The sequence below is a fragment of the Siniperca chuatsi genome, linkage group LG24 (assembly GCF_020085105.1).
Source record: "Siniperca chuatsi isolate FFG_IHB_CAS linkage group LG24, ASM2008510v1, whole genome shotgun sequence".
Lineage (NCBI taxonomy): Eukaryota > Metazoa > Chordata > Actinopteri > Centrarchiformes > Sinipercidae > Siniperca > Siniperca chuatsi.
The window spans coordinates 16626144-16650614 of record NC_058065.1 but is presented as its reverse complement, the minus strand read 5'-3'; the positions used below and the strand labels follow the sequence as shown (position 1 = coordinate 16650614).

Sequence of the window (24471 nt, the reverse complement as noted above, 5' to 3'; positions counted from 1 at the left end):
ATTATTTATAGGACACACACAATAAATGGCGGGAATCTAACCGATGCTGCATCTGGGACGCCTCACGACCTCCTGACAAAAAGACTAGCATGTGAGAATTTTTTGCCTTCATTGACAAATTCCGTGCTGTCTTCTGTGACATTGACCAATATGACACAAACGTGGCGAAGTGAAAGAGGAATGATGTTGTTGGTGCTGGTAGGTGAAACAGAGGAAAGGTCACAGTAGTTTTTTCTTATTTGTTTACTTTCTTGTTCCCGGAAGTCACTCTCTAGCACCTCCTTCCTAATGACATCATGCATGTCATGAAAGAAGGCAAGCTATGATTGGTCAGCGACCAATGTGTAGTCTGTTATGTCTCTCGGCCAAGTCACTGCAAGAATTTATGACTCTATATCTGCCTAATCTGACACAGTGACCATCTTAACAGACAAAAATATAGTGTAGTCTGAACCCAGCATAAAGAAGGAACAGGGGGCACCTGTCTTTCGTTAAGGTGAAGTGATTCAGTGACCTGAGTGGGGCATTTCCTTTTCTAGGTGGGGGTGGAGGGGTTGTTGTTCTTTCTTCCAGAGTTGTAGTCTGGAAAATAGGGAATAGGGAAAATAATTGTCCAGTGTCATCTAACATTATGCAGATTAAATTGAGTGAACACTTTTCCTGATTGTGGTGCAACAGCCACCATCAAAATTTTAAAACATGTTTTTTTAGAAAAAAAAACATTGTTAGAATTAATTGTTTTAAATTTGCTGCATTTTGCATGAATGCATGAATTTATATATGTTTAATATGATAAGACTTGAATTTTATCTTGCCCTGTGCTTAGACCATGCACTCACATGTCTCACTCTTTAATGGCTACTCCTTGTACCCTCATTATCCATTTCGATGTCTAGGGATGTAGAAGAAATGTGACAAATGTGACTCAAAAGTTTTTTGTTGCCTCAGAGCAGCACTAAGATGACGGTCAAAGGTTTGTGAGTTTCAGGGCTGGATGGATTAGGTTTAAGTTGCAACATGGTTATTGTTCATATAAAGTGTCATGTAAGTAAAATAATTATTTTGTACCCAACTTTGTACCTTTTATGGCAACCCTTTACCTTGTTTAGTTCTTCAAGGTGTGTCAACGTGTTTTGTGGTCTAATGCTAAAGCTCCAGGTTCTGGCGCATCCCAGTCCATATCTACTGAACCTGACCAGACCACTGAGCCCAGCTTCCTTCAGCTTAAAGCATCAGAATACCCCAGGTTCTTTGCCACCAATGTTAAATCACCAGCAAAGAAGAAGAGGAAACCATCCAAGTCCCCACAGAGGAAAAAAGAAACAAAGTCATCAAAGAGGCAGAAAAGATCCATGTCACCATGTAGGAGCCACAGGAGGGGGTCCAGATCCACGAGCCCTTCAAAGAAGAGATCACGTTCTAGGTAGAGTGACTGGGTTTTTTCTTTATTAGGATCTCCTTTATCCTGTTGGTGTTTTAGTTAAATGAAACAACGTGATACCAATAATGTTATTTTGAAAATATGGTTTCAACAATTATTTCATTACATTATTGCATTACATATTGCACCCACTCTTCAAACATTGAGTTGAGGGTTGAGCTGTGAACACTTTCCTGTTTCCTGTCATGAATTCTGGATTAATTACTGCTTACCCCACCTAGTGTCAGTGGTGGAAAGTAACAAAGTACGTTGACTCAAGCACTGTACTTAGGTATAAATTTGAGGCATTTGTATGTTTTATGCTAATATCCTACTACATTTCAGTGGGAAATTGTGTAGTTTCTACACTACTACATACAGTATATCTGACAGCTACTGTAAAGGTAACTTTTTTTTTAATGTTGGGCAGTTGTACAAAATCTTAATTTTAGGTTTGGGACCAATAATTGATTGCATTTTATGGGGATTTTGCCTTTTGGGTATTTTGTTTGATTCCTGTACTTTTCAGGATGAGGTTAAAGGGAAGCCAATGTGATGCTAGAATGAGCTAAAAAAGCCACTGTGAAGGATTGTATACTCTTAAATGTGTAGATGATGTTATCAGAAGTGCTTGCCAGATGGACAAAGAGCTTCAGAAACTCCCTCCCCTACATCTGTCCAAAGTCAAATTAACTTTCCAAAACCGACACCAACATTTTAGGTAGCCAGGTATGCAGAGCTGAACTCTGTCAAACTGTCTTTTTTCATTCTTTACACAGCTCAGTGTTTTCCCTAGAATTTCTTCAGCAGCGGTGCGCCATATGTCCATGAGCATGTGACACCGGCATGTATTCATGCGTGTCGGAATAGTTTAAAATTTCTGCATTTTCCCTATGTTTGTGGAAGACTTATTTGGTGGGGGGTACTCACCCAAGAAAATTTGATGTTAAAATTTTACTTAATGTTGCTTAGTGAGACAAAAAGCAAAAGTTAATTAGTGATATTTAATGTATTTTTAACATGCTGCAACTGTCCCCAGGGTTGGGGTCAGTTGCAACATCTGACTTCTTCCATTCAAATAAATATTATGGACTACATGTCATATGTAATCATCTTTAAATGGTATAGGTAATTAGCAGACAGATGTAAGTTTTGTCTCTCATACTGTTAGGCTTTCCTGCGCAGCTGAAGCACAGGGTAGATGTTTGCTAGGGCTAACTGCTAATCTTTTCCTCTGCTCCACTCACTTGCACCGTCAATTACTACTGCTCGCTCTCTTTCTCTCAACCACACACTCTCTATGCACACACCTTACGCTCTGCCCTATTTACACTATTCTTACAACAGTACCTTCCAAGTAGATGTCCTTTGAAGAATGAGGAGAGTGAGCCAACCAACTGTGTTATTGTGCTTGCACAGTTTTCGAGTGAAAACCATTGATGGCCCATGATATTAATGATAGTATGAAATATTAGCAGCAGCACTCATAATTTTGCAGTGACAGTGCGTCACAGCAGTGTCTTCTTCAGAGGGCACTATTTGGAAAGTTTCAGGGGAGGAGGTGCTTGGGGCGAAACGGGGAAGGGCTACATATTTTTCATTGTTCTTTTGACAGCAATTTTTTTATTTCACTTTAATAACAATGAATGACAATGTCAGCAATATATTTCAGCCTACAATTGCAAAGTTGTCATCTAGTGACTTGACAACTGAATGATTCTGCTGCACTACACATTGTGCTCAATGAAGTTTTGAAATGTTCAGTCCCAAATTTTCTTTCAAATAATTATTTGTACATCTTTGAATGGCAACTACCATGTGGTTATGGTATTATAGCAGCTCGGGCTAGTCTGCTAACATAGCTTATCTGATACGTAAATGATAATTCTTTGTTGTTGCTGTTGAACCCAACATTTTATTCACTTCAATTTTTTTAATATAGCGCCAATTCATAACAGACGTTATCTCATTGTACTTTTCCTATAGAGCAGGTCTAGACCGTACTCTTTATAATATTACTTACAGAGTCCCAACAAATCCCACCATGAGCAAGCACTTGGCGACAGTGGCAAGAAAAAAGTGTGTGTGTGTGGTGGGGGGGGCACAATGCAAATACCACCACCAGAATTTTTAAAATAGTAATAATGTAATGGTAGTGGTAACATTAATATTAATAATAATAGCTATAGGAATAATAATGACAGTATTAGACAGTTTGTTTGTTACCAGCCATTCGAATGAACTGTGGGTGTGCTAACCATAGACTGTATATAACATGGACGTAGTGTCCATGATGTCACCCTGAAAAGCCGTTTTGAAGCTCAAAGTGGGCAGCACTGCGCCACGCTATTTTGGCAGCGCGTCACTCTGCCTAACTCCCAGATAACCAAAAATGGGAAAAGAGGTGGAGCAAGGGCGGAGCTGAGGTGCCTGATTGCTGAAACACGCTCACCTAGCGCGAAGTTACCAAGCTAGTTATGCTAAGAAGCTAGGCTATATGCGTTTCAGCCGGATAACCCTGTGGTATGAGGTTGGCAGTCTACGGTTGGTCGTCCCAGTTTACTCTTGAGGTAAGTTAACCTGAAACTATACAACAAAACTCATTCAGATTATACTCCACAAGATTTAAAATGCCTCAACATTTTTAAAATTTGTAATTTGCACCACTAGATTTTCAATAATAATGAGTAGAGTCATTTATTTGGATATCATTTGATTATAACGTTACTTTTAATAAGTTAACGTTAATAAGCTAACTTAATTAGCTATAAGTTAAGTTACCTACATGTGATTGCATAGTCATAAATATTACTGCCGCTTTTATTAAGGAATCATACCAAACAAGAAATTTGAAAATCTGCAGTTCGATTCTCAGTGCGGATGTGATGTGATGATCGCTTACAGATAGATTGCAATTCCCCATACTGCGATTTTGATTTGTGTACTGCTACCGACAGCGCTGTGCGAGATATGACTGTTGAGAAAGAAAGGCACTTTTATATTTGTTACAAGATGTTTATTTCTTTCAGTCCTTGTTGAGGTCATGGCCACCTGTGGTGCCTCTACCACACCTGCTACACACAGCATAAACTGTAAGTACCAGTCTTGGCTACTTGACTTTAGACAGCTGATTTTACATTGTCTGTCTTCAACAAAAATAAAGAATAAAGACTGTCATCTATATTTTGAAGTGTTGCTCCCTTGTTCCATTTTCTCCTACAGATGTGACATAATAGTATTGTAAACATGAAAAACGGAGCTACCCTTTATAGTTAACTTTATATTTTTCATTACCTGAAGCATTTATCACACTAATTTATTTTCCTGTCAAAATCACAGTGTGGATCATTGGTGAGAGAGCTACAGAGATCTTAGGAAGCAACCTCAGCATGTTGGACGTCTGTGTCTGTTTGTTTGGCTGGGATTGACTGCAGTGAAAAGGCCTTCTCGCCTTCTTTTCCCAGTTCCTGTGAGGAAGAGCAGCATCATCCACTGTGGCGGCAAGGGCATTGGGGGGGGGGGGTCAGCAGCGTCAAGCTGGTCAACATGATGAAGGAGGACCTGCACCAGCTTCACCTCCAGCACCCTGGCATGAAGATCATGTTTTTGTCTCTGACCCAAAAGGTACCAGTGGAAGGCTGGTGCCAATCCAGTGAAGCTTGACAAGGCCAGGAAATTTGTCAACAGTGTTATAGCTACATTTGTTTGTAGCTTAAATGGTGTTATGATTGAGCACCTTCACGTTAGACATGACAATCCTCCAAGATGGAGTTAATCTCACACATAGAGGAAACTATATGTACAGTATCTGATTGCCTCGAAGACCACCATCAAACGCAGTGAACTGCTTACAGTTGGCAGTGTCGCTGCTTTTGAATTTGGCCTTAAGGAAGCATTTTGTTACATCTAAAGATAGCCCTGACCGTCATGGCTAATGTTGAGTTTATTTTTTTACATTTATTGTGGTTGTTAAAAAGTAACTAATAATAAATAACTACCCGTAACGCTTTTGCCACCTCTGCTCTTCCTCATTCCTATAATCCCACCCTTTATCCCCTTTTCCCCCTACCAACTCATGGACTCTGCAGCTCTTTGGGCATAGCTGTTATCTCTTGCACAAGCCTAGTCTGTTGATTTTATTTGAATAAATGTGTTTACATGTATAGTTTTAAATAGTGTCCAACTTTTTGTGTTTTGCTGTTTTGTCCACATTTGCACTCCTTTTGTCTATTATTGACTGAAAATGTTAGATTTCACCTTTTAATCTGACTTATCTGCACACTGAATAGTTATGAATCCCCCTAGGAGGTATCATTTATTTGGGACGTTGCAAACTCTGAGAAGGTCTTCCTCAGGCAACTACACAGGTATTGTGAGGCTTATATAGTGAGGCAAAAAGAAACATCTGATCAAATAGGTGCATTTGATCAGCCATGTATTTTTTCTTTTGCCTCACTATACAGTATTAGCCTCACAATACCTGTGCAATACCCACAAGACCTTCTCAGAGATCTCAAATGAATGACACCTCCTAGGGGGCTTCAAAACTATTCAGTGTGCAGATAATTGTTTTCACAAGAGCATAGTTTCTCAGTTAATGTTCCACATGTGTCTTAAAGAAATATCCAAACAAAACCAGCACATAACATAACATCTTTCTATGCAAAATGTTAGCCTATAAATACCATCTTAATATTTTCATTTATAAATATTAACTACTAATTTTGTTAAGTTTAGATCAATATATTTCCAATTGACAGGAAACTGATGAATGACAACTTTTAAGAATGTGCTTTTACTCTATAAAGTATATTTAGTCTGATCCACGTTAAGTAACAAAAATGTACCACTATGAAGGCAACAGTTTAATTCAAATCATTCTTGAAAACATCAGTATTAAAGGCTGCAAATTTACAAGTTGTTTTGTATGACTTAAATACACTTGAAATAAGTGAAAAGATGTATAACAGTAATTATGATAGAACCTATGGATAATAACCCAGTGTCATAATTTGGCAAAATCTTAATGTCTTGTGAAACAAGTGATGCCCCCAACCTCTTTACCGTTGAGTACACTTCACACTGGCCTAGGCATTGTAACTTTCCTCAGCCATCTGTCATATTCCTGCCCATAAGCCATGACAAAAATGGGATAAGACACAAATGCCAGTAAATACAAGTTATTTATTGTAATAAAGAAGAAAATGTGGATAAGGCGTTGTGGAGTAAAAGTAAAACTAAATTCTAAGCAAAGGCGCTGACAGGGAAGAGAGCAAGCCACGCTGGAAGCTGGGACTTTTATATCCTGTAGAGCACTGGGCCCATGTGCTGCAGATCTGGCTGGATACTGCAGCTCGAGACAACATGGTTAGACAGTTACTTTCAAATCACACACACAAGTAGACTGAGCAGGGCCGTCACACTTCCTAATGCTACTAATTTAACCTTTCCTAACTCAGGAACCTCGCCCTACAGCCTAGCTACCTGAATTCACCTAAGCCCTAACCGGCTTGCGAACGGCACCCGTCCCAAGCAACGAGTGCTCTGCTAGGCTTGGCCGTCACCAAGCGCCGCTCCCCAGAACAGTGTACCGATCTCAACTCTCTCCTTTCAACACTTCGTAGTCCGTCCTCCCAGTCCTCATAAGGCAAAGGTGCAGCCACTTATTCTAATCAGTGATTGCTGCAGCTCCCCTCCCTGACCACAATTACAGTACCTAGCCACGTTTAGCATTAACGTTACATTGCCGTATGGTAAGTTTAACATTAACATTGCATAACGTTAGCTAAATAACGAGGTGGACCTTTACTTTCCAACCTCACACAGACGCCATTTGTTCAAAAGTATTAGGTCTTCCTCAGGCAACTACTGAGGTAAACTGAACTAACAATCCATGTATGGTGAGCACAGAAACCGATACCTGCTAATTATTGCTAACATAAAAATACAATAATAAAAAACTGGAGTACAGACTTCTTGCATGGTCTATTGGTACAATTAACCGCACAGCAAGCCATATTATTTTTCAGATATTTTCATGAAAAAGTCTCCAAAAGGCACAAACACGGCCGAGAGGTCAAGTTCGGTGACTAGCTGAGCTGAGGTGACGGGCGGCTAGCAGACAGCAGAACGTTAGCGGTGACGGCAGTGGTGTCCCCCAACTGTCAAAGCAGCCACGCCCTTAATTATGCAGAACTTTAAGTCTTACTTTAAGAAGTATTCAGGTACATTATTTAAGCAAAAGTACTAATACCAACCCCACTGTGAAAATACTCCATTACAAGTAAAAGTTCTGCAAGTACTCATTGCGCAGTAAAATGGTCCCTGTCAGTGTTTTACTATTAAATATGATGTTTCTGGATTAATATTACTGCTGCATTAATGTGTATGTTGCATTTTACAGCTGTAGATGTTGAAGGTTGAGCTAATTTTAACTGCTTTATATACTGTTGGTTAGTTTAATATACAGCAATGCATCATATTCTACAAGATCATCATATGTTTGCACTATTTGAGAATTTTTAGTATATTATTTTAGAGAAAATGTGTATATCGAGATATATATCGTATATCGCAGCATAGCCTAAAAATATCGAGATGTTATTTATAAGCCATATCGCCCAGCCCTACACTGACATTGTCTGTGTTTGCCAATTTATCTGCAGAATTGCTCCATAAGTGCAAAGTATCAGAGTTAAAAACAATGGAGAACAAGGAGTACAATAGGGGCAATAATAGGAAGGTCAGTGCAGAACTGCCAAAGTTGCTTCATTGCAAATTCATTGAACTACATGTTGTTTGTGCAGGTCAGGGTGCCGGAGGTCGCGGAGGTCACGCTCACGGTCGGTGTCATGGGGTCGGAGGAGGACTACATACAGCCAGAGGGACCGCTGGAAACGAGAGCCGAGTCACTCCCCTGTACTCATCCTCCGCAAAAATAGAACCCCCACCCGGAAACACTGCAGTTCGAGCAACAGCCCTCAACGCATTAGTGAACTAGGTCAGATAATATGAAATCACTCATTTGAATGTTCTACACCAATTGTAGTGCTGTTTGTTCTTTTTCTTAAATTTGCATTTTGGCATTATTATATATAAAGATTGCTCAGGTGTCATGAAAGTCACTGTAGGGCACCGTCGGTTCCTCGGGTGGCAAACTAAACAGCTGCTTTTATGCATCCACATGCAAAGAAAACTGTGAAAACACTGCTGCAATGGTAAAGAGATGTTGTGCAAACAACTGCACAAATATATTTGGAAATAATTCACTTTTTTTACAGACTGCAAAATGCTAAACAGAAGAGAAGCAACATGTTTCTAAGGGGCTTTGTAACATTAAGCCACACCTCTCAGTTCGTGTGGCTGGTATCACATCTACGGTGCCCACCATCTCTGCCAAATGCCCTTTAGCAAGGCACTGAACCCCCAAAAACTGCTCCAGGGGTGCTGCACTGCAGGCGATCTTGCACTCTGACCTCTGGTCCAGTGCATGTGTGGGGGACTGTATGTACAGTGGTGTGAAAAAGTGTTTGCCCCCTTCCTGATTTCTTATTTTTTTTGCATGTTTGTCACACTTAAATGTTTCAGATCATCAAACAAATTTAAATATTAGTCAAAGATATGTAAACACAAAATGCAGTTTTTAAATGAAGGTTGTTATTATTAAGGGAAAACAAAATCCAAACCTACATGGCCCTGTGTGAAAAAGTGATTGCCACACCTGTTAAAACATAACTGTGGTTTATCACAACCAAGTTCAATTTCTCTAGCCATACCCAGGCCTGATTACTGCCACACCTGTTCTCAATCAAGAAATCACTTAAATAGGACCTGCCTGACAAAGTGAAGTAGACCAAAAGCTAGACATCATGCCGAGATCCAAAGAACCTCAGGAACAAATGAGAAAGAAAGTAATTGAGATCTATCATTCTGGAAAAGGTTATAAAGCCATTTCTAAAGCTTTGGGACTCCAGCGAACCACGGTGAGAGCCATTATCCACAAATGGTGAAAACATGGAACAGTGGTGAACCTTCCCAGGAGTGGCCGGCTGACCAAAATTACCCCAAGAGCGCAGCGACGACTCATCCAAGAGGTCACAAAAGACCCCACAGCAACATCCAAAGAAATGCAAGCCTCACTTGCCTCAGTTAAGGTCAGTGTTCATGACTCCACCATAAGAAAGAGACTGGGCAAAAATGGCCTACATGGCAGAGTTCCAAGATGAAAACCACTGCTGAGCAAAAAGAACATTAAGGCTTGTCTCATTTTTGCCAAAAAACATCTTGATGATCCCCAAGACTTTTGGGAAAATACTCTGTGGACTGACGAGACAAAACGTTTTGGAAGGTGTGTGTCCCATTACATTTGGCGTAAAAGTAACACCAAATTTCAGAAAAAGAACATCTTACCAACAGTAAAATATGGTGGTGGTAGTGTGATGTTCTGGGGCTGTTTGTTTGCCCAGTCTCGTTCTTATGGTGGAGTCATGAACACTGACCTTAACTGAGGCAAGTGAGGCCTGCAGTTCTTTGGATGTTGTTGTGGGGTCTCTGAATGGCTGAAGAAGAAAAAAATGAAGACTTTGGAGTGGCCTAGTCAAAGTCCTGACCTGAATCCTATTGAGATGCTGTGGCATGACCTTAAAAAGGCAGTTCATGCTCAAAAACCCTCCAATGTGGCTGAATTACAACAATTCTGCAAAGAAGAGTGGGCCAAAATTCCTCTACAGCGCTGCAAAAGACTCATTGCAAGTTATCGCAAATGCTTGATTGCAGTTGTTGCTGCTAAGGGTGGCCCAACCAGTTATTAGGTTTAGGGGGCAATCACTTTTTCACACAGGGCCATGTAGGTTTGGATTTTGTTTTCCCTTAATAATAACAACCTTTATTTAAAAACTGCATTTTGTGTTTACTTGTGTTATCTTTGACTAATATTTAAATTTGTTTGATGATCTGAAACATTTAAGTGTGACAAACATGCAAAAAAATAAGAAATCAGGAAGGGGTCAAACACTTTTTCACACCACTGTATGTGTAACTAGGAGGGATATTTGAAAGATTAATTTCAATTGACTTGTGTACATTGACAATAAAAGTAAATCTTAAAAATTTCTCTTAATCTTATTAACTAATCAAGCACAGTTTTCTGAATGAAACAGGGTGATGAAGTCCTTATGATTTTGCTGCTTTAAAGTAGCTTTAGGCATCTACGCCTTCAGGTTTTGTTTAGTATAACATTACTTGCCTGGCGTTGAACTACATATTTCTGACTACATTTCAACGTCCACAAACAACTAACGATGTGATACGCAGAACCAATCAGTACAATGGAGTTACTTTTTAAAGATTTTAGTTTGTTTTCCTCTCGATCACAGCTCTACAAATTTATAGCTGCAACAATTTGGTACACTTGGAGAGGAGGGTGATATACTGTGAAAAATAATCCATACCCTCTAGATGTACATTTTCTGAAAAATAAAAATAAACAGGAGGTATAATCCAACTTACCTTTGTAGCTGCCATTGCAGTGATTGATTTAGAAACTGCTTTTTTATGCAGTTTTTGTGTTCCGTTGTCTAGTCGTGTATGTCTGCAGCAACTGCTTAGCCTTCCAAAAACAATAACAACAGGTGTATAGTCTCGAAATAATTAAGTTGGTTTGTGAATAGATACCTGAATGTGTTTGGAACATCACAGTGTAAGGAAACATTCTGAAACAGGTATTACATCAACACATGCATTTAAGTCATTGATTCCTTATTGTATTTGTGTTTCCTCAGATAAGGACCAGTTGTTGGAAATTGCCAAGGCCAATGCTGCTGCCATGTGTGCCAAAGCTGGTATGCCCATCCCTGCCAGCCTGAGGTCCACAGTTCTTCCCCTAGCTCTGCCAAGTATGGCCATGAATGCTGCTATGGCCAGTATGACTGCTGGTATGATTTTGACTCATTTCCTTTCTGCATGATGTTTTTTCTAAAATGACCTATCCATTGACCGTATTGCCCATCTATCGAGTCATTTGGTCATCCCTTCAGACCACTATAAAGGCTTTGATGCTGATTTAATGTAATTAATTTTTACTGTAATTTAACCTTCATGAAGGTTATAATGTTCAGTTTTTGTTGAAACTGTTTTAGAGAGGTGTTGATTCAACTGTATGGTTATTTTGGAGGTTGGGCTGCTGTTTAATTGTATTCTGTCATATTGAGAGGTATTTCTAATATTTTCTCATACTTATCTAACCTCATTGATCTAATGGGGTGGAAACTCTTGGTAATTTGGCTTGACTTTATAGTGTATGTTCTGCATATTGAATTTTTATATATTCTATTCACTAATTGAATCACAGTTACGGTGTTTTATTAAACATTGTTTGTTATTACAAGCTTTTTTCCAGTTCCATGCTTACTTACATGCATCACCCCTCTGAGAGTCATTTCTCAGAGGGGTGACAAATGAGCAAGCCTAAACTGGTGGTCTTTTCCTTGGGTTTTACAGATTTTTGTCATTTGTATGTTGTCATTATCTTAGCCTATGTGTTAAGGAATTTGGGAAATTAGATAGTTCAAATAGGTTATTTTAAGTTGCTATGTAGGTCAGCTTCTGAGACAAACAGTTGACAAGCTTGAATCTAACTTGAATCAGCTGCTGTACTTGTTTTTCATTGGCTCCTGTCCTGTCTCTATCTGTCTTATAGCTACCATGACAGCTGCCTTGACTAACATGGGCACTCTGTCTTCACTGCTCCCACTACCCTCCATTACCAACAAGCCACCACCTGTCCCTGTTCAACCCAACATTGCTGCTTTGGAGGAAGTGAAGAGGAAAGTAGTGAAGCAGGCCAACAGCATCAGCATTAAGGAGTTTACTGATGTAAGGGTACAGAGCGTGTATTATATATGTTAACCATTGTATTATGTACTGGAGTTTCACTGCACACAGAAAAAAATCGAACGTACTATTCAGTTAACTCTGTAATGGTAATAAATGTAAAAATAATTATCGTAACATCTCATCTGTAACTAATATATAGTTTCATAAAATACACAAGTCACTAAAAACAACAATAGGTAATTTTTTTGTCTTACACATATACAACACGGTCTAGAAAAATACTGTAATACTAAGTGCTGCGGAGGCCATATTGACTTTGAATTGAATCTGTTGTGGGACGGGGAGCCAGTGGAGCTTCTTCAGGACAGGAGTGATGTGGTCACACTAGTGAGAGTGAGTGAGTGAGTGAGTAAGCGAGCAGCAGAGTTCTGGATGTACTGGAATTTATAAAGAACTTTGGGTGATGTACCATGAAGATGCTATTGTAGTAGTCGAGTCTGGATATAATGAAAGCATGTATCAGAGTTTCAGCAGCAGAAAAAGAGAGGGATGGGCGTAGACAAGCTATTTTTTCAAGTGGAAAAAGGTTGTTTTGGTAATGAGATTTGGTGTTTGAATGAGAAATTGCTGTCAAAAATTACTCCATGGTTGTAGATGTTTGGAGCGGGAGACGGAGTGGAGCTGGTGAGGCAGAAGTTATGTGTGGTTTTGGTGAGGGATTTGGGATCGTTGGTCATAATATTGGATTGCACAGTTTAGTTTGAGGAGTTGGCTTGCATCCATGATTTAATTTCAGCGAGGCAGTTGGTCAGAGTGGATGGAGTTAGTTGCAGTGACGAAGGACTTAGTGGTGTATCAGTGGAAGTGGAGAGTATGATGACGGATGATGTTACCAAGGGGGAGGATGTAGAGAATGAACAGGAGAGGACCATGCACTGAAGCCTTGGGACAGAGGAGCGGTGGAGGAGGTGTACTTGTGTGTACTACAGTCGATCGTACTCTTCTTAATATTATTTATAGAGACCCAACAATTCCCACCATGAGCAAGCACTTGGTGACCAAGGCAAGGAAAAACTTCCTTTTCACAGGCAGAAACCTTGAACAGAACCTATGAGCTCTAGGTGACATCGAGATTAATATTAATAAAATAATAATAGTCATAATAATAGGAATGATGATGATGATGATGATGATGATGATAATAAGACTGATGATAATAATAATTGTAGCAGCAGTTGTCGTGCACAAACATGGGGGCAGTAGGTGGCCCGCAATCTTAGATATAGACTCTACAGCAGAGGCAGAAATACCTGCAGAAAGCGACAGAATGAGAGACGAGAGAGACGAGAAAGCACAAAACTATGGGAGAGAGATGATGTAGAGTTAGTAACATGCATTAATGGGATGCCTACAGATGGAGAGGAGGAGAGAGGAGCTCAGTGCATCATGGGAAGTCTCACGGCAGTCTAGGCCTATAGCAGCATAACTAAGGGATGGTTCAGGGGCTCACCTGAGCCAGCCCTAGCTTTAAACTTTATCAAAGAGTCAAGACTTAGGCCTACTCTTAAATATGAAGATGGTGTCTGCCTCCCAAATCCAAACTGGGACCTGAAAAAAAAAAAATAAATAAAAATTCTAGGTGGTATTTGCATTATGCCTTCCTCTCCCCACCCCCTCCCCCAAAACCTCTCTCTCTCTCTCTCTCTCTCTCTCTCTCTCTCTCTCTCTCTCTCAAAACCTATCATGGCAAATAAAATTTAATTGAATTGAATTCCACAGGAGAGGAGCTTGATAGCTGAAAGCTCTGGCTCCCATTCTACTTTTGCAGACTTTAGGAAGGACCCTGTATTCTGGGAGAGCAGTGTTCTAGTGGGGTAATAGGGTAGTATGAGCTATTTAAGATATGATGGTGCCTGACCATTTAGAGCTTTGTAGGTGAAGAGAAGGATTTTAAATTCTATCTTGGATTTTACAGGGAGCCAGTGCAGAGAAGCTAATATTGGAGAAATATGATCTCTTTTCCTAGTTCTTGTCAGTACACATGCCACAGCATTCTGGATCACTCTGTGACTAACTCTGGCGTGCATGGAGGATTCATCGTTAACATTTACAAACTGAGATCGATCTGATAAATAGGATTTAAACCAGCTTAGTGCGGCCCCTTTAATGCCAATTCAATGTTCCAGTCTCTGTAATAGGATGTGATGGTCAGTGGTGTTGAATGCAGCACTAAGATCAAACAAGACAAGTGCAAGTCTCTTGTCTGATGCAATTAGAACTGTTGTTGGTCTGTGAAATATGACTTCAGCCAGGATGTTTAGAGAGGATTTAAGGCAGGAGAGAAGAATGGTTTATAGTGTAATAAGCAGCACTGAGGTTAAGGAGGATTCGAATGCTGAGATGACCAGAGTCTGAGGAGAGGAGTAGTGTTGGTGACTTTGAGGAGGGCTGTTTAAATTGATTTTTGGAGATGAGGTGGGCTTTAAGTTAAGGAAGGGGAGATTAGAGATGGGTCGAAAATTGCTGAGGACTTTAGGGTCAAGTCCAGTTTTTTGAGTATAGGAGTGACAGCAGCAAGTTTAAGTGGTTGGGGGACTGAACCAGAGCTGAGAGAGGAGTTTGTGGGGTTGGGGGTCAATTGTTTTTTGCTAGTCACCAATATTAGCTTAAGCCTATGGCATTTTACACTGCATAAATTAGGCTTGCGGCTAGCAGAGTAAAGACTCTCACACTGAGCAGAAATTAAACGAGTACACATAAATTAGATAAATAACATAAAGAAAATGTTTTCTTTCTTGGGGGGGGGGGCTTGTTTTGCGAAATCTCCACCGGTGGACACATTTCTACTGTCGCACGGTATATACTATCATTTCGCCCAACCCCAGTTGTTGTAGTTGACGAGGTTAGAGGGGTTGGCAGACACAGGGAGACTGGATGTATTAAAGATGATAAAAGCATTGTAGCAGTTCCAGGAATTCTGAGGCAAATTTACAGTCAGTGGCATCAATGTGAATATTGAAAGAGAAGTCAGAGAGAAAGGGAAGGTTTGTCTTGGGGACAGTAGATAATGGCAATGACCAAATGGGTGGGACCGGAGAGTTTGAGGGCAAGGTGTTTGAATGACAGCAACACCACCTCCTCGCCACTTGACACATTTTATTATTGTATGTATATCTTGTTGGTGTAGTGCCAGGTTGCCAGGTTTTAGTGAGGCAGTGGAAATCTAGGTTGTTGTCTGTTGTAAATTCATTGAGAATAAGGTTTTTATCGTTGAGTGAGTGTGTATTGAAGAAAGACAATTTCGCATTGCCTTTTGATTAGATGCGAAGGGGACAGAGATTCCACATATTCACCTGTTTTTTATTATCACATAATGAGACAGTTGAGGTGCGACAGTACCACAGGGAGAGAATGGAATTTGGGAACGAGAAGTTGTAAATAAACATACGGCCAGAGCCTTTGTGTATCGGATGGGACCTGCAAAGTACCAGATTTTTTAAGGATGTCCATGCAGTTCAGGTGGAGTACAGCAGTGCCATAGTGCCAGTTGGACAACGCTAGCTCAGAGCTAGACCAGAAGCTGGGTGTCTGGGGAAGGAGTAGCAGTGTGCGCCACAGGAGAATCCACTAGATACTCCACAGCATTATAGCGCCAAGATGCTAACAGCCCAGTTGAGGAAGAGGAGGTAGCCTGGAGGGGCTTCCAGCTTGCTAGCCTTACGATCCTGCTCGGAGAGCGAAGGCCAATCTAGTGGAATGGTACCTAGCAAAGAATAGTGAGCCGAGCCTGGCAGGGATAACCACACCAGGGCGAGAAGATGCCGTCAGGTTAGCAAGAGGCAGTGGACTGGTGCTAGCTAACAATGTGGCAGGCAAAGACTAGTTAACCACTCCAACAGTAGGATGAGACAGAAATCCCTTGTAGGAGCTGGTAGGAAAGGTAACTTGGAAGGTAAGACATTGAACTGAGCTGGAGACGTGAATTCAGTGAATGTGTGTGTCAGGAGGCCTATGAGACACTGCAGGAATGTTTTGAGGTGACAAACTGGGGTGCACTCTGTGAGCCTCATGGAGAGGACATTGATGGGCTCACTGAGTGCATCACTGGCTACATTGGATACACTGGTTACATTCTGTGTGGACTCCAATGTCCCAACTAAGATGGTCCATTGTTATCCAAATAACAAACCGTGGGTAACAAAGGACATCAAAGATATCCTGAATGCCAAGAATGCCTTTACGGATGGTAATAGGGAGGAGGTGAGGGCAATCCAGGCTGACCTGAAGGTGAAGATCAGGGAGGCCAAGGAGAAGTACAGGAGGAAGCTGGAGTGGAAACTCCAGCAGAACAACATGAGGGAGGTCTGGAGCGGCATGAAGAGCATCACTGGCTTCAGACCGACTGGCAGCAGAGGAGTTGAAGGCAGCTTGGACAGGGCCAACAAACTTAATCTGTTCTTTAACAGATTCAACACATCGGCTCCTGCTCATCCCCCCTCTAACTAACCATCCGGCCAGCCCTACTAGGTGGGAAGCTGGCAGCGATGCAGGTGGATGCCCCCCTCGTGTCCTGGATTGTTGACTACCTGACTGGCAGACCACAGCGCATGCGTCTGCAGCACTATGTGTCAGACAGCGTGGTCAGCAACACTGGGGCCCCTCAGGGGACTGTCCTCTCTCCCTTCCTCTTCACCATCTACACCACACATAGTCTTCAGCTACCACACATAGTCGTGCCACCTTCAGAAGTTTTCTGATGAGTCTGCTGTGGTGGGAAGTAACAGCGGTGGTGATGAGACTAAGTACAGGGTTGTGGTGGGTAACTTTGTCTCATGGTGTGAGCAGAAGAATCTGCAGTTCAATGCGACAAAGTCCACGGAGCTGGTTGTAGACCTACGAAGGGCCAAGGCACCAGTGACCTTGGTTTCCATCCAGGGGGTCAGTGTGGACATTGTTGAGGACTACAAATACCTGGGAGTACACATGGACAATTAACTGGACTAGGCTAAGAACACTCAAGCTCTTTACAGGAATGGCCAGAGGTCTCTATTTTCTGAGGAGTCTGAGGTCCTTCAACATCTGCCGGACAATGCTGAGGATGTTTCATGAGTCTGTGGTGGCCAGTGCTATCCTGTATGCTGTTGCATGCTGGGGCAACAGGTTGAGGGTAGCGGACGCTAACAGGCTTAACAAACAGATCCGTAAGGCTGTGACATTGTGGGGTTGAGCTGGACTCTCTGTCGGGGGTGTCAGAGAGGAGGATGGTGGCCAAACTACATGCCATCTTGGACAGTGTCTCCCACCCACTCCATGACGTGCTGGTCAAACAAAGGAGTACCTTCAGCGAAAGACTCATCCACCCAAAATACACCACAGAGCGCTGCAGGAAGTCATTCCTGCCTGTGGCCATCAAACTCTTTAACTCCTCCCTCTAAGTGTCAGTCTATATAACCCTAAGTCGATAAACTGGACATTGGACATCATAAACATCACTGTAATACTTGAAATAATTTTGCAATATCCTCTGTTTATTACTCCATTGCAATATACTCTGTTTTCAGTTTAATTTATTGATATTTATTCATACTTCTATTACTGCTGTGCAATATCCACCATCTCATAATAATCTTAATAAGCTACACTTAACTTGACAGTACATGCACTACTACTTATTACTTATATTATTACATTGTATTATTATACCTTATATACTTATCATCAACAGGTAAACCACTTTGTACTTTACACTTATTTTAATTTTATACTTATACCCACTTGGTACTTAATTTATCTGACCTGTTTTTATTGTGTATTGTATTTTTTGCTTAGTACTTCTATTTCTGTGTGCACTGACGTGATAGTGAGCAGCTGTAACAAAAGAGTTTCCCCTCGGGGATCAATAAAGTATTTCTGATTCTTATTTTGACCAATTAAATTAAATTCAATTTTATTTATATAGGGCCAATTCACAACATAAGTTGTCTCATTGCACTTTTCCTATAGAGCATGTCTAGACCATACTCTTTATAATACCAGAACCAGGAGGACAGTCAGTAACATGTAGCCAAAAACTACGGAGCAGCAGCCATCAGCAGTGCACCAGCGTCCATCATTTTCACTACTGTAGTTGTTCCTTTAACATCTTTTCTTGTATTGGGCTATTGTATCCAATGTTGCAAATCAACGAGGAGGACTGCTTTAAGATAACTGAATTTTTGAATCAATGTGCAGTACCCCGATTTGTCAGGGTTTTTTCAAATAGATTAGCCAAAATTAAATCATTCCGATCTGGGGGTTTTTATCTATAAACTGTTTCTAAATTGAATTTCCACAAAATATACCATATCACAATATGTAGTATGTTGCTATTGTAATATATAATAAAATATGGTAGAAGATGAGAAAACATCACTTATTTTACAAAAAAACAAGCTTGACGCATTTCGGAAATTTTGGCGCATTTGTTACAATTTTCTGAAAAACTGCAAGAACGAGGTAATAAGCAATATTGGTATTTATGTAGACTAATTAATGCTAAATGAATTCCTGGATAAAAGTCGATAACAATGGTTGTACTTCATTGTATTCTGATTCATACTGGGCTGGTCTTTTTGCTAAGTTTATTTAATTGATTTTTTTCCTCTTCTGTGTAAATGTCTGGGCTTGAAACTTAATTGTGTGTGAATGCTAATTGTGAACACAACTTCATCTGAGTGTTCTGGATTTGCTTAGGTTAAAGCAATTCCCCACCATATCTTGTAAAAGCACTGCTGCATTACCTGTATAGATTGAGGTTATGGTGTGGTAAAGCAATGTTGCTGTAAGACAGTATTTCATTTGATCTATGTGTGTCTTTGTCTGTGTTTGTAGAAATGCAAGATGATTGTGGACAGTAAAGGAGAGCTGCCGGTGGCAATGCCTCATGTTTCAGACGAAGAGGATGATGGGAAACCCTTTGGAGGATCAGCTCTTCGAGAGCAAAAAGCCATCAGCTTCAGCATCAACGTAACAACCACACACAGGCTACACTGTGTCATGAGTTTACATATTACTATGAATGACAGTTTCCTCTCTTGTGAATGTGTGGTAAACCCTGCCTAGAAGACAGTAAAGTATATGGGGTAGCGCTTTATATTACAGCTCAGAAATATAACAAGGAAATAAGCTGACCATTATTTCACTATAATAAAAACATGAAACAAATACCTTATTATTGTTAGCAAATCAGAGTTATCAAAAATATTACCCCATCTTAATATTACGCCTTAAATTGCAAATATATTACGTTGACATTACCCTCTTATTGTTGAGAGAATGTAACCCTTAGAATATTACCTGATCATTGTGAGCGGATAGTGTGTGATTATCCCCTTCCTACCATGTTATTAGTAAGATGTTCTGCCCCATTATTGCTTGAGATGTGGTACTCATACATTATACCTACTTAAAGTCAAACAAATAGTAATCAATTTTTTTCAAGTTGTTTGGTCAGTTTGACTTATGGTCAGGTTACTTTCACCAGTAAGTTAAATGGCAGTGTAGAGTAAGGCGTACATATTTTTGCTATGATTTCCTGCAGTGTAATATATGCGCCATGATTTTTATGCCTCTGTTTGAGGTGTCTTTACATATGATTTTAACCTGCCAGCCAGTCAGTGCATTCTTGTTCGGTGTTTAGTGGGTGAATACATTATTGATTGAATGTAAGTTAAGTAACTTATGCAACTCAAATAATTGACACTATGCTCTTTTTCCCTCCAGAACACAACAGTTCGTCCAGCAGTGCGTAGTGACGCAGGCATGGCCAAGGAGTTTCCTGTGTCTTCAGGATCCCAACATCGTAAGAAGGTCTGAATAGAATTAAATTTGGATCTTGTAACATTGTTTAAAAGTTTAGTTTTTAAAACCTACTAAGTGCTTCACAGTGGAAGACGTTGAACTACAGCAACTCACCTTTTTCCTGCTGTAGATCTGAGGCAGGTATATACAGGGCAATACTATAAGTGTCAACTATAGGTAACCAAAGGCATAACAAATTAACTTACTCACTGAAACAAATTAATTGAGGGCAGAACAACTCTCATTTTGGTCTGAACTGAGCGATGAAGTGAGTTGACATTGGCTGTTGCAGGACTGACAGGTATAAAGTTGGATGAGCTGGTCATTATTTGTGGCTAAGATGTAACGGGTTTGGCTAAGCTGCAGTTTATGATTCTTAAGATCCATATACAGGTAGGGCTGGGCGATATGGCTATAAATAATATCTCTATTTTTAGGCTATGCGGCGATTGATATATATCTCGATATACACATTTTCTCTAAAATAACATACCTTAAATTCTTCAATAGTGCAACCATATGATGATCTTTTAGAACATGATGCATTGCTGTAGATGAAACTAACCAAAAGTATATAAAGGAGTTAAAATTAGCTCAACCTTCAACATCTACAGCAGTAAAATGCAATATACACATTAATGCTTTAATAGTATTAATCCAGTATAATCCAGAAACATCATATAGTAAAACACTGACAGGGACCATTTTACTGCACAATGAGTACTCTAAGTAAATGCTGCTATAATACTTATACACTTTTACCTTAGTAAGATTAAGAATGCAGAACTTGTAGTGGAGTATTTTCAAGGTTGGTATTAGTACTTTTGCTTAAGTATATGGACCTGAATACTTCTTCCACCTCTGGTGAGCACACCCATAGTCGGTGTTGTTGTGAAAGTAAGCCTTTCCCTTTTGTTACTTTTGTGTGTAGATGAGCTCAGGTTGCACTATAATAGTTATTGAACAGCTGTGTGTTGTTTGCTGCCGCAGAAAATAAATTAAAAGTCCCTCTTTATGTGTCCCTCTTTTCTTGTACTCAGTCAATTGAAATAGCCTTAAACCGGATGTCTCCCAAATACGCCTTAGAGCTGCAGAGCTGGAAGCCGCAGGTACAGTAATCAGAGCGACCAGATGATTGACCGTGTTTTCTCTTGACGTAATAAAGTTAGATGCTAACTGGCTAGTTAGCTGTTCACAGTCTGGACCAACTGCTGCTAAGAGCAGAAGATGCCATAGTAACGTTACATAAACAGGGATTTTTTTATTTATTTTCTGTGCTAGCAAACACAACACACAGCTTTTCAGTAACTATTATACTGCAACCTGAGCTTATCTACACACTTTATGACAACTACAGTAACATAACTACCCCTCAGCAGCGACCGGCGGAAACACTGAAAACTCGAATATGACGATATGGTCATCTGCTATAGCGCACATTAATTAATATTCTCGCCCAGCCCTATATATAGGTGTATACTATCTAGTTTACACATCTAACACGTAAATGCACTTAACACAAAATATCCTCACCAGTGTGGTATTGAAATCGCTCAGATTTTTATTTATTAGGGGTCAAAGCCCGAGTGGGCTGGGAGCCAGGAATGCTAGTTTAGTAACTTTTATATCTTTATTTGTGTGTGTCAAACGTACAGCTATGGGAAGGCAAGAGTGGATAACTTGAGCCTTCTTAAACATCTTAAACCGGAGCGCCCCCGGTACAGGCATATAAAAGCATGTTAACCATTTATCAACATATTCATGCTGCACACCCACTTGACTGAACAAAGCTTGGCTAAAAGCTCATGCTAACCATTTTTACCTAAACAAAACACCAAGCGTGTAGCAAAAAGAATTCTCTGTCTGAACACGGTGCATGCCCGCAGTCACAGTACTCCTGATATCTTTCATTTCACGCTATTCTCACAAACAACACCTCAAATGAATACAGTGTGAGACTCCACTGATTCACTGATCCAGCAGTATAACTCCTATCACGGTACGACCAAAACTCGCCGAATAAACCGTGGATGAACAATCAAAACAAACTTCTGTTCTTAAATTTACAATTACGAATTGTCTTACCTTGGCTGTTTTTGTAATCAAAAGTTGTGTACTACTACTTCATTGTCTGGGGCTATTTTGGATCCATCCCAGCCAGGCTGTATTCATTTGCATTGCATAGGAAGGAATAGCAGTCAGCGTTACCGCAGGCTTCCATGCGAGAAGATTTGTTATTTGTAACATGGCTATATGGAAATAAATAGTGTTTTGAAGTAAAACTCCCAGTAAACTGTCAACATGTAAACAGTAAACATGGCAAAAACATGGAGACTCATAAATGTTGTATTTTAGTGTCTTTTCATCAAATTTACAGTTACAGTGATATTGCCTTTGAAATTTAGATTTTATACTAGGCGAGGATGAAAATTGTCGTGGCAATTTTGTAATCCCACTCTTGACGAGGAACAAAACAAAAATCTCTTACAGTATTATCAAACTTTTCATGCTCAGAGCATGGTACACAAAACAAAGGTTGGTTTGTAATATGCACACCGATGGGAAGCTGTTTTCTCTCTTTATACCTTGGCTCGGTCCTCCCCCTCTGGACGTCTTACATGCCTTTGTTCTCAAGACAGCTCATAAGACAAAGGTCATGTGATGACATCCAGGTGGGCAACATCTATATAGCAGGAGAGTTGTGAGTATCACTCTCTGGAGCTGGTGTGCTGGCTCTGGGAAACCGTCTTGTCCTCTCTGTATGTTAGCTACGCTGCAGCAACTGTAGCAACAGTTAGCTAACCCACACCTAGCTAAGTTAACCCACAACCTAGTTAATGTTAATTATATTACTTGCTGTGTCGTTGTTCACTCTATATCATGGTATTTGTCATGGTATTAGATTTCTCTGGAATCGCATACCCCACCTTTAAGGCCCCCCTCCCTAAAAGCCCACTGTCTTCTGATTGGCCAACTTCCCGGAAACCTGCAGAGGGGCTTGTGAGCCGCTGTAACCAGTTCTGTTTATACACCCAGTGCTTTGAGCCCGCACCGCCTCAGTCTCTTGCCGGTGTGCTCGACTGGCATATGACAGCTACAGTAACTTAGTTTGTAAAATAGTGATATGGGGCACTGAATTTGATGAATTTACAGTTTATCAGTGTTGGTTTTTACACTGCTAGCACAGGAGCTTTGGACCGCCAGGAGGAGGAGATTTTCAGGTCCCATTAGCACCGATCTCCCACTCTGGGGAGAGTCAGCTAGCTAATGGGACCACTAGCTGCATGGCTAACTGATCTAATGGGAGCAATATTTAGCTATCTGTAGCTAGCCATCTGTCCATCAAGAAACTAACTAACTTTCCTTCACAACTGAAAAAGCACTTTTTGCGAGACATACTGAACAACTGAAAACTTGAAGAGAAGAAACTAACTCAGTAGAGTAGTCTCACATAGCCAGACCTATCTCCACAATTTGTTTTAGTGCTATGAGCAGAGCAGTTGAATACTGAGCGGGTGGATGGGCGCGTCCCTGTACCTCTTGGCCTTGCTGTGCAGGCGGTGACTGTATAGTTGTGGCATCACATTTAAAGGCACTGTACGGGCTGTGTGCTTTTCTCCGTGTTTTCCGAGTGTTTTGATACTTTCACAGTATTTATATAGCACCTAGACCTGCTTTATAATCAAAAAAGACATGGCAATCTCACTTTCTACAATAGGGGACCTTTAAACTTCGAAGTACAATAGCAAAATAAAAATGTCTTTCTCAGAGTTGCTGTTTAAAATACTGTGTGTGTGTGTGCATATATATACTTGAACAAAATAAAATATAAAACAACTTAAAGTAGAGAAAACAATTAACGTGAGGTGCAAAGTACCAATGAGGGCACAACACATACAGAAAGTGAAGGTGTGGGGAACCAGTTGCTTTGTTCCAAATTAAAACCAATGAATTAGCCATTCACAAAGGTGTATCTATGTTACTGTTACAAATGTTACAAAGTATATACAGTGGTGTAAAAAGTGTTTGCCCCCTTCCTGATTTCTTTTTTTTTTTGCATGTTTGCCACACTTAAATGTTTCAGATCATCAAACTAATTTAAATATTAGTCAAAGATAAGTAAACAGAAAATGCAGTTTTTAAATGAAGGTTGTTATTATTAAGGGAAAACAAAATCCAAACCTACATGGCCCTGTGTGAAATAGTGATTGCCACACCTGTTAAAACATAACTTAACTGTGGTTTATCACACCTGAGTTCCATTTCTCTAGCCACACCTAGGCCTGATTACTGCCAGACCTGTTCTCAATCAAGAAATCAATTAAATAGGACTTGCCTGACAAAGTGAAGTAGACCAAAAGATCTTCAAAAGCTAGACA

At 40.3% G+C, this 24471-nt stretch overlaps 1 protein-coding gene across 5 annotated transcripts in view; it reads left to right on the top strand.

Moving 5' to 3' along the window:
- Positions 1 to 24471, top strand: part of LOC122872200 (protein SON) — a 78353-nt gene that overhangs the window by 14825 nt on the left and 39057 nt on the right. For all 5 annotated transcript variants that reach the window (XR_006377049.1, XM_044188114.1, XM_044188115.1 and 2 more), the window contains 6 exons: positions 1153 to 1423; positions 8227 to 8420; positions 11200 to 11352; positions 12117 to 12292; positions 19124 to 19258; positions 20015 to 20101. Coding sequence is in view for 4 of the 5 variants with exons in the window: in XM_044188114.1 (XP_044044049.1) it covers positions 1153 to 1423; positions 8227 to 8420; positions 11200 to 11352; positions 12117 to 12292; positions 19124 to 19258; positions 20015 to 20101 (1016 nt within the window). In the remaining variant the exon portion in view is untranslated. The remainder of the gene's footprint in view (positions 1 to 1152; positions 1424 to 8226; positions 8421 to 11199; positions 11353 to 12116; positions 12293 to 19123; positions 19259 to 20014; positions 20102 to 24471) is intronic.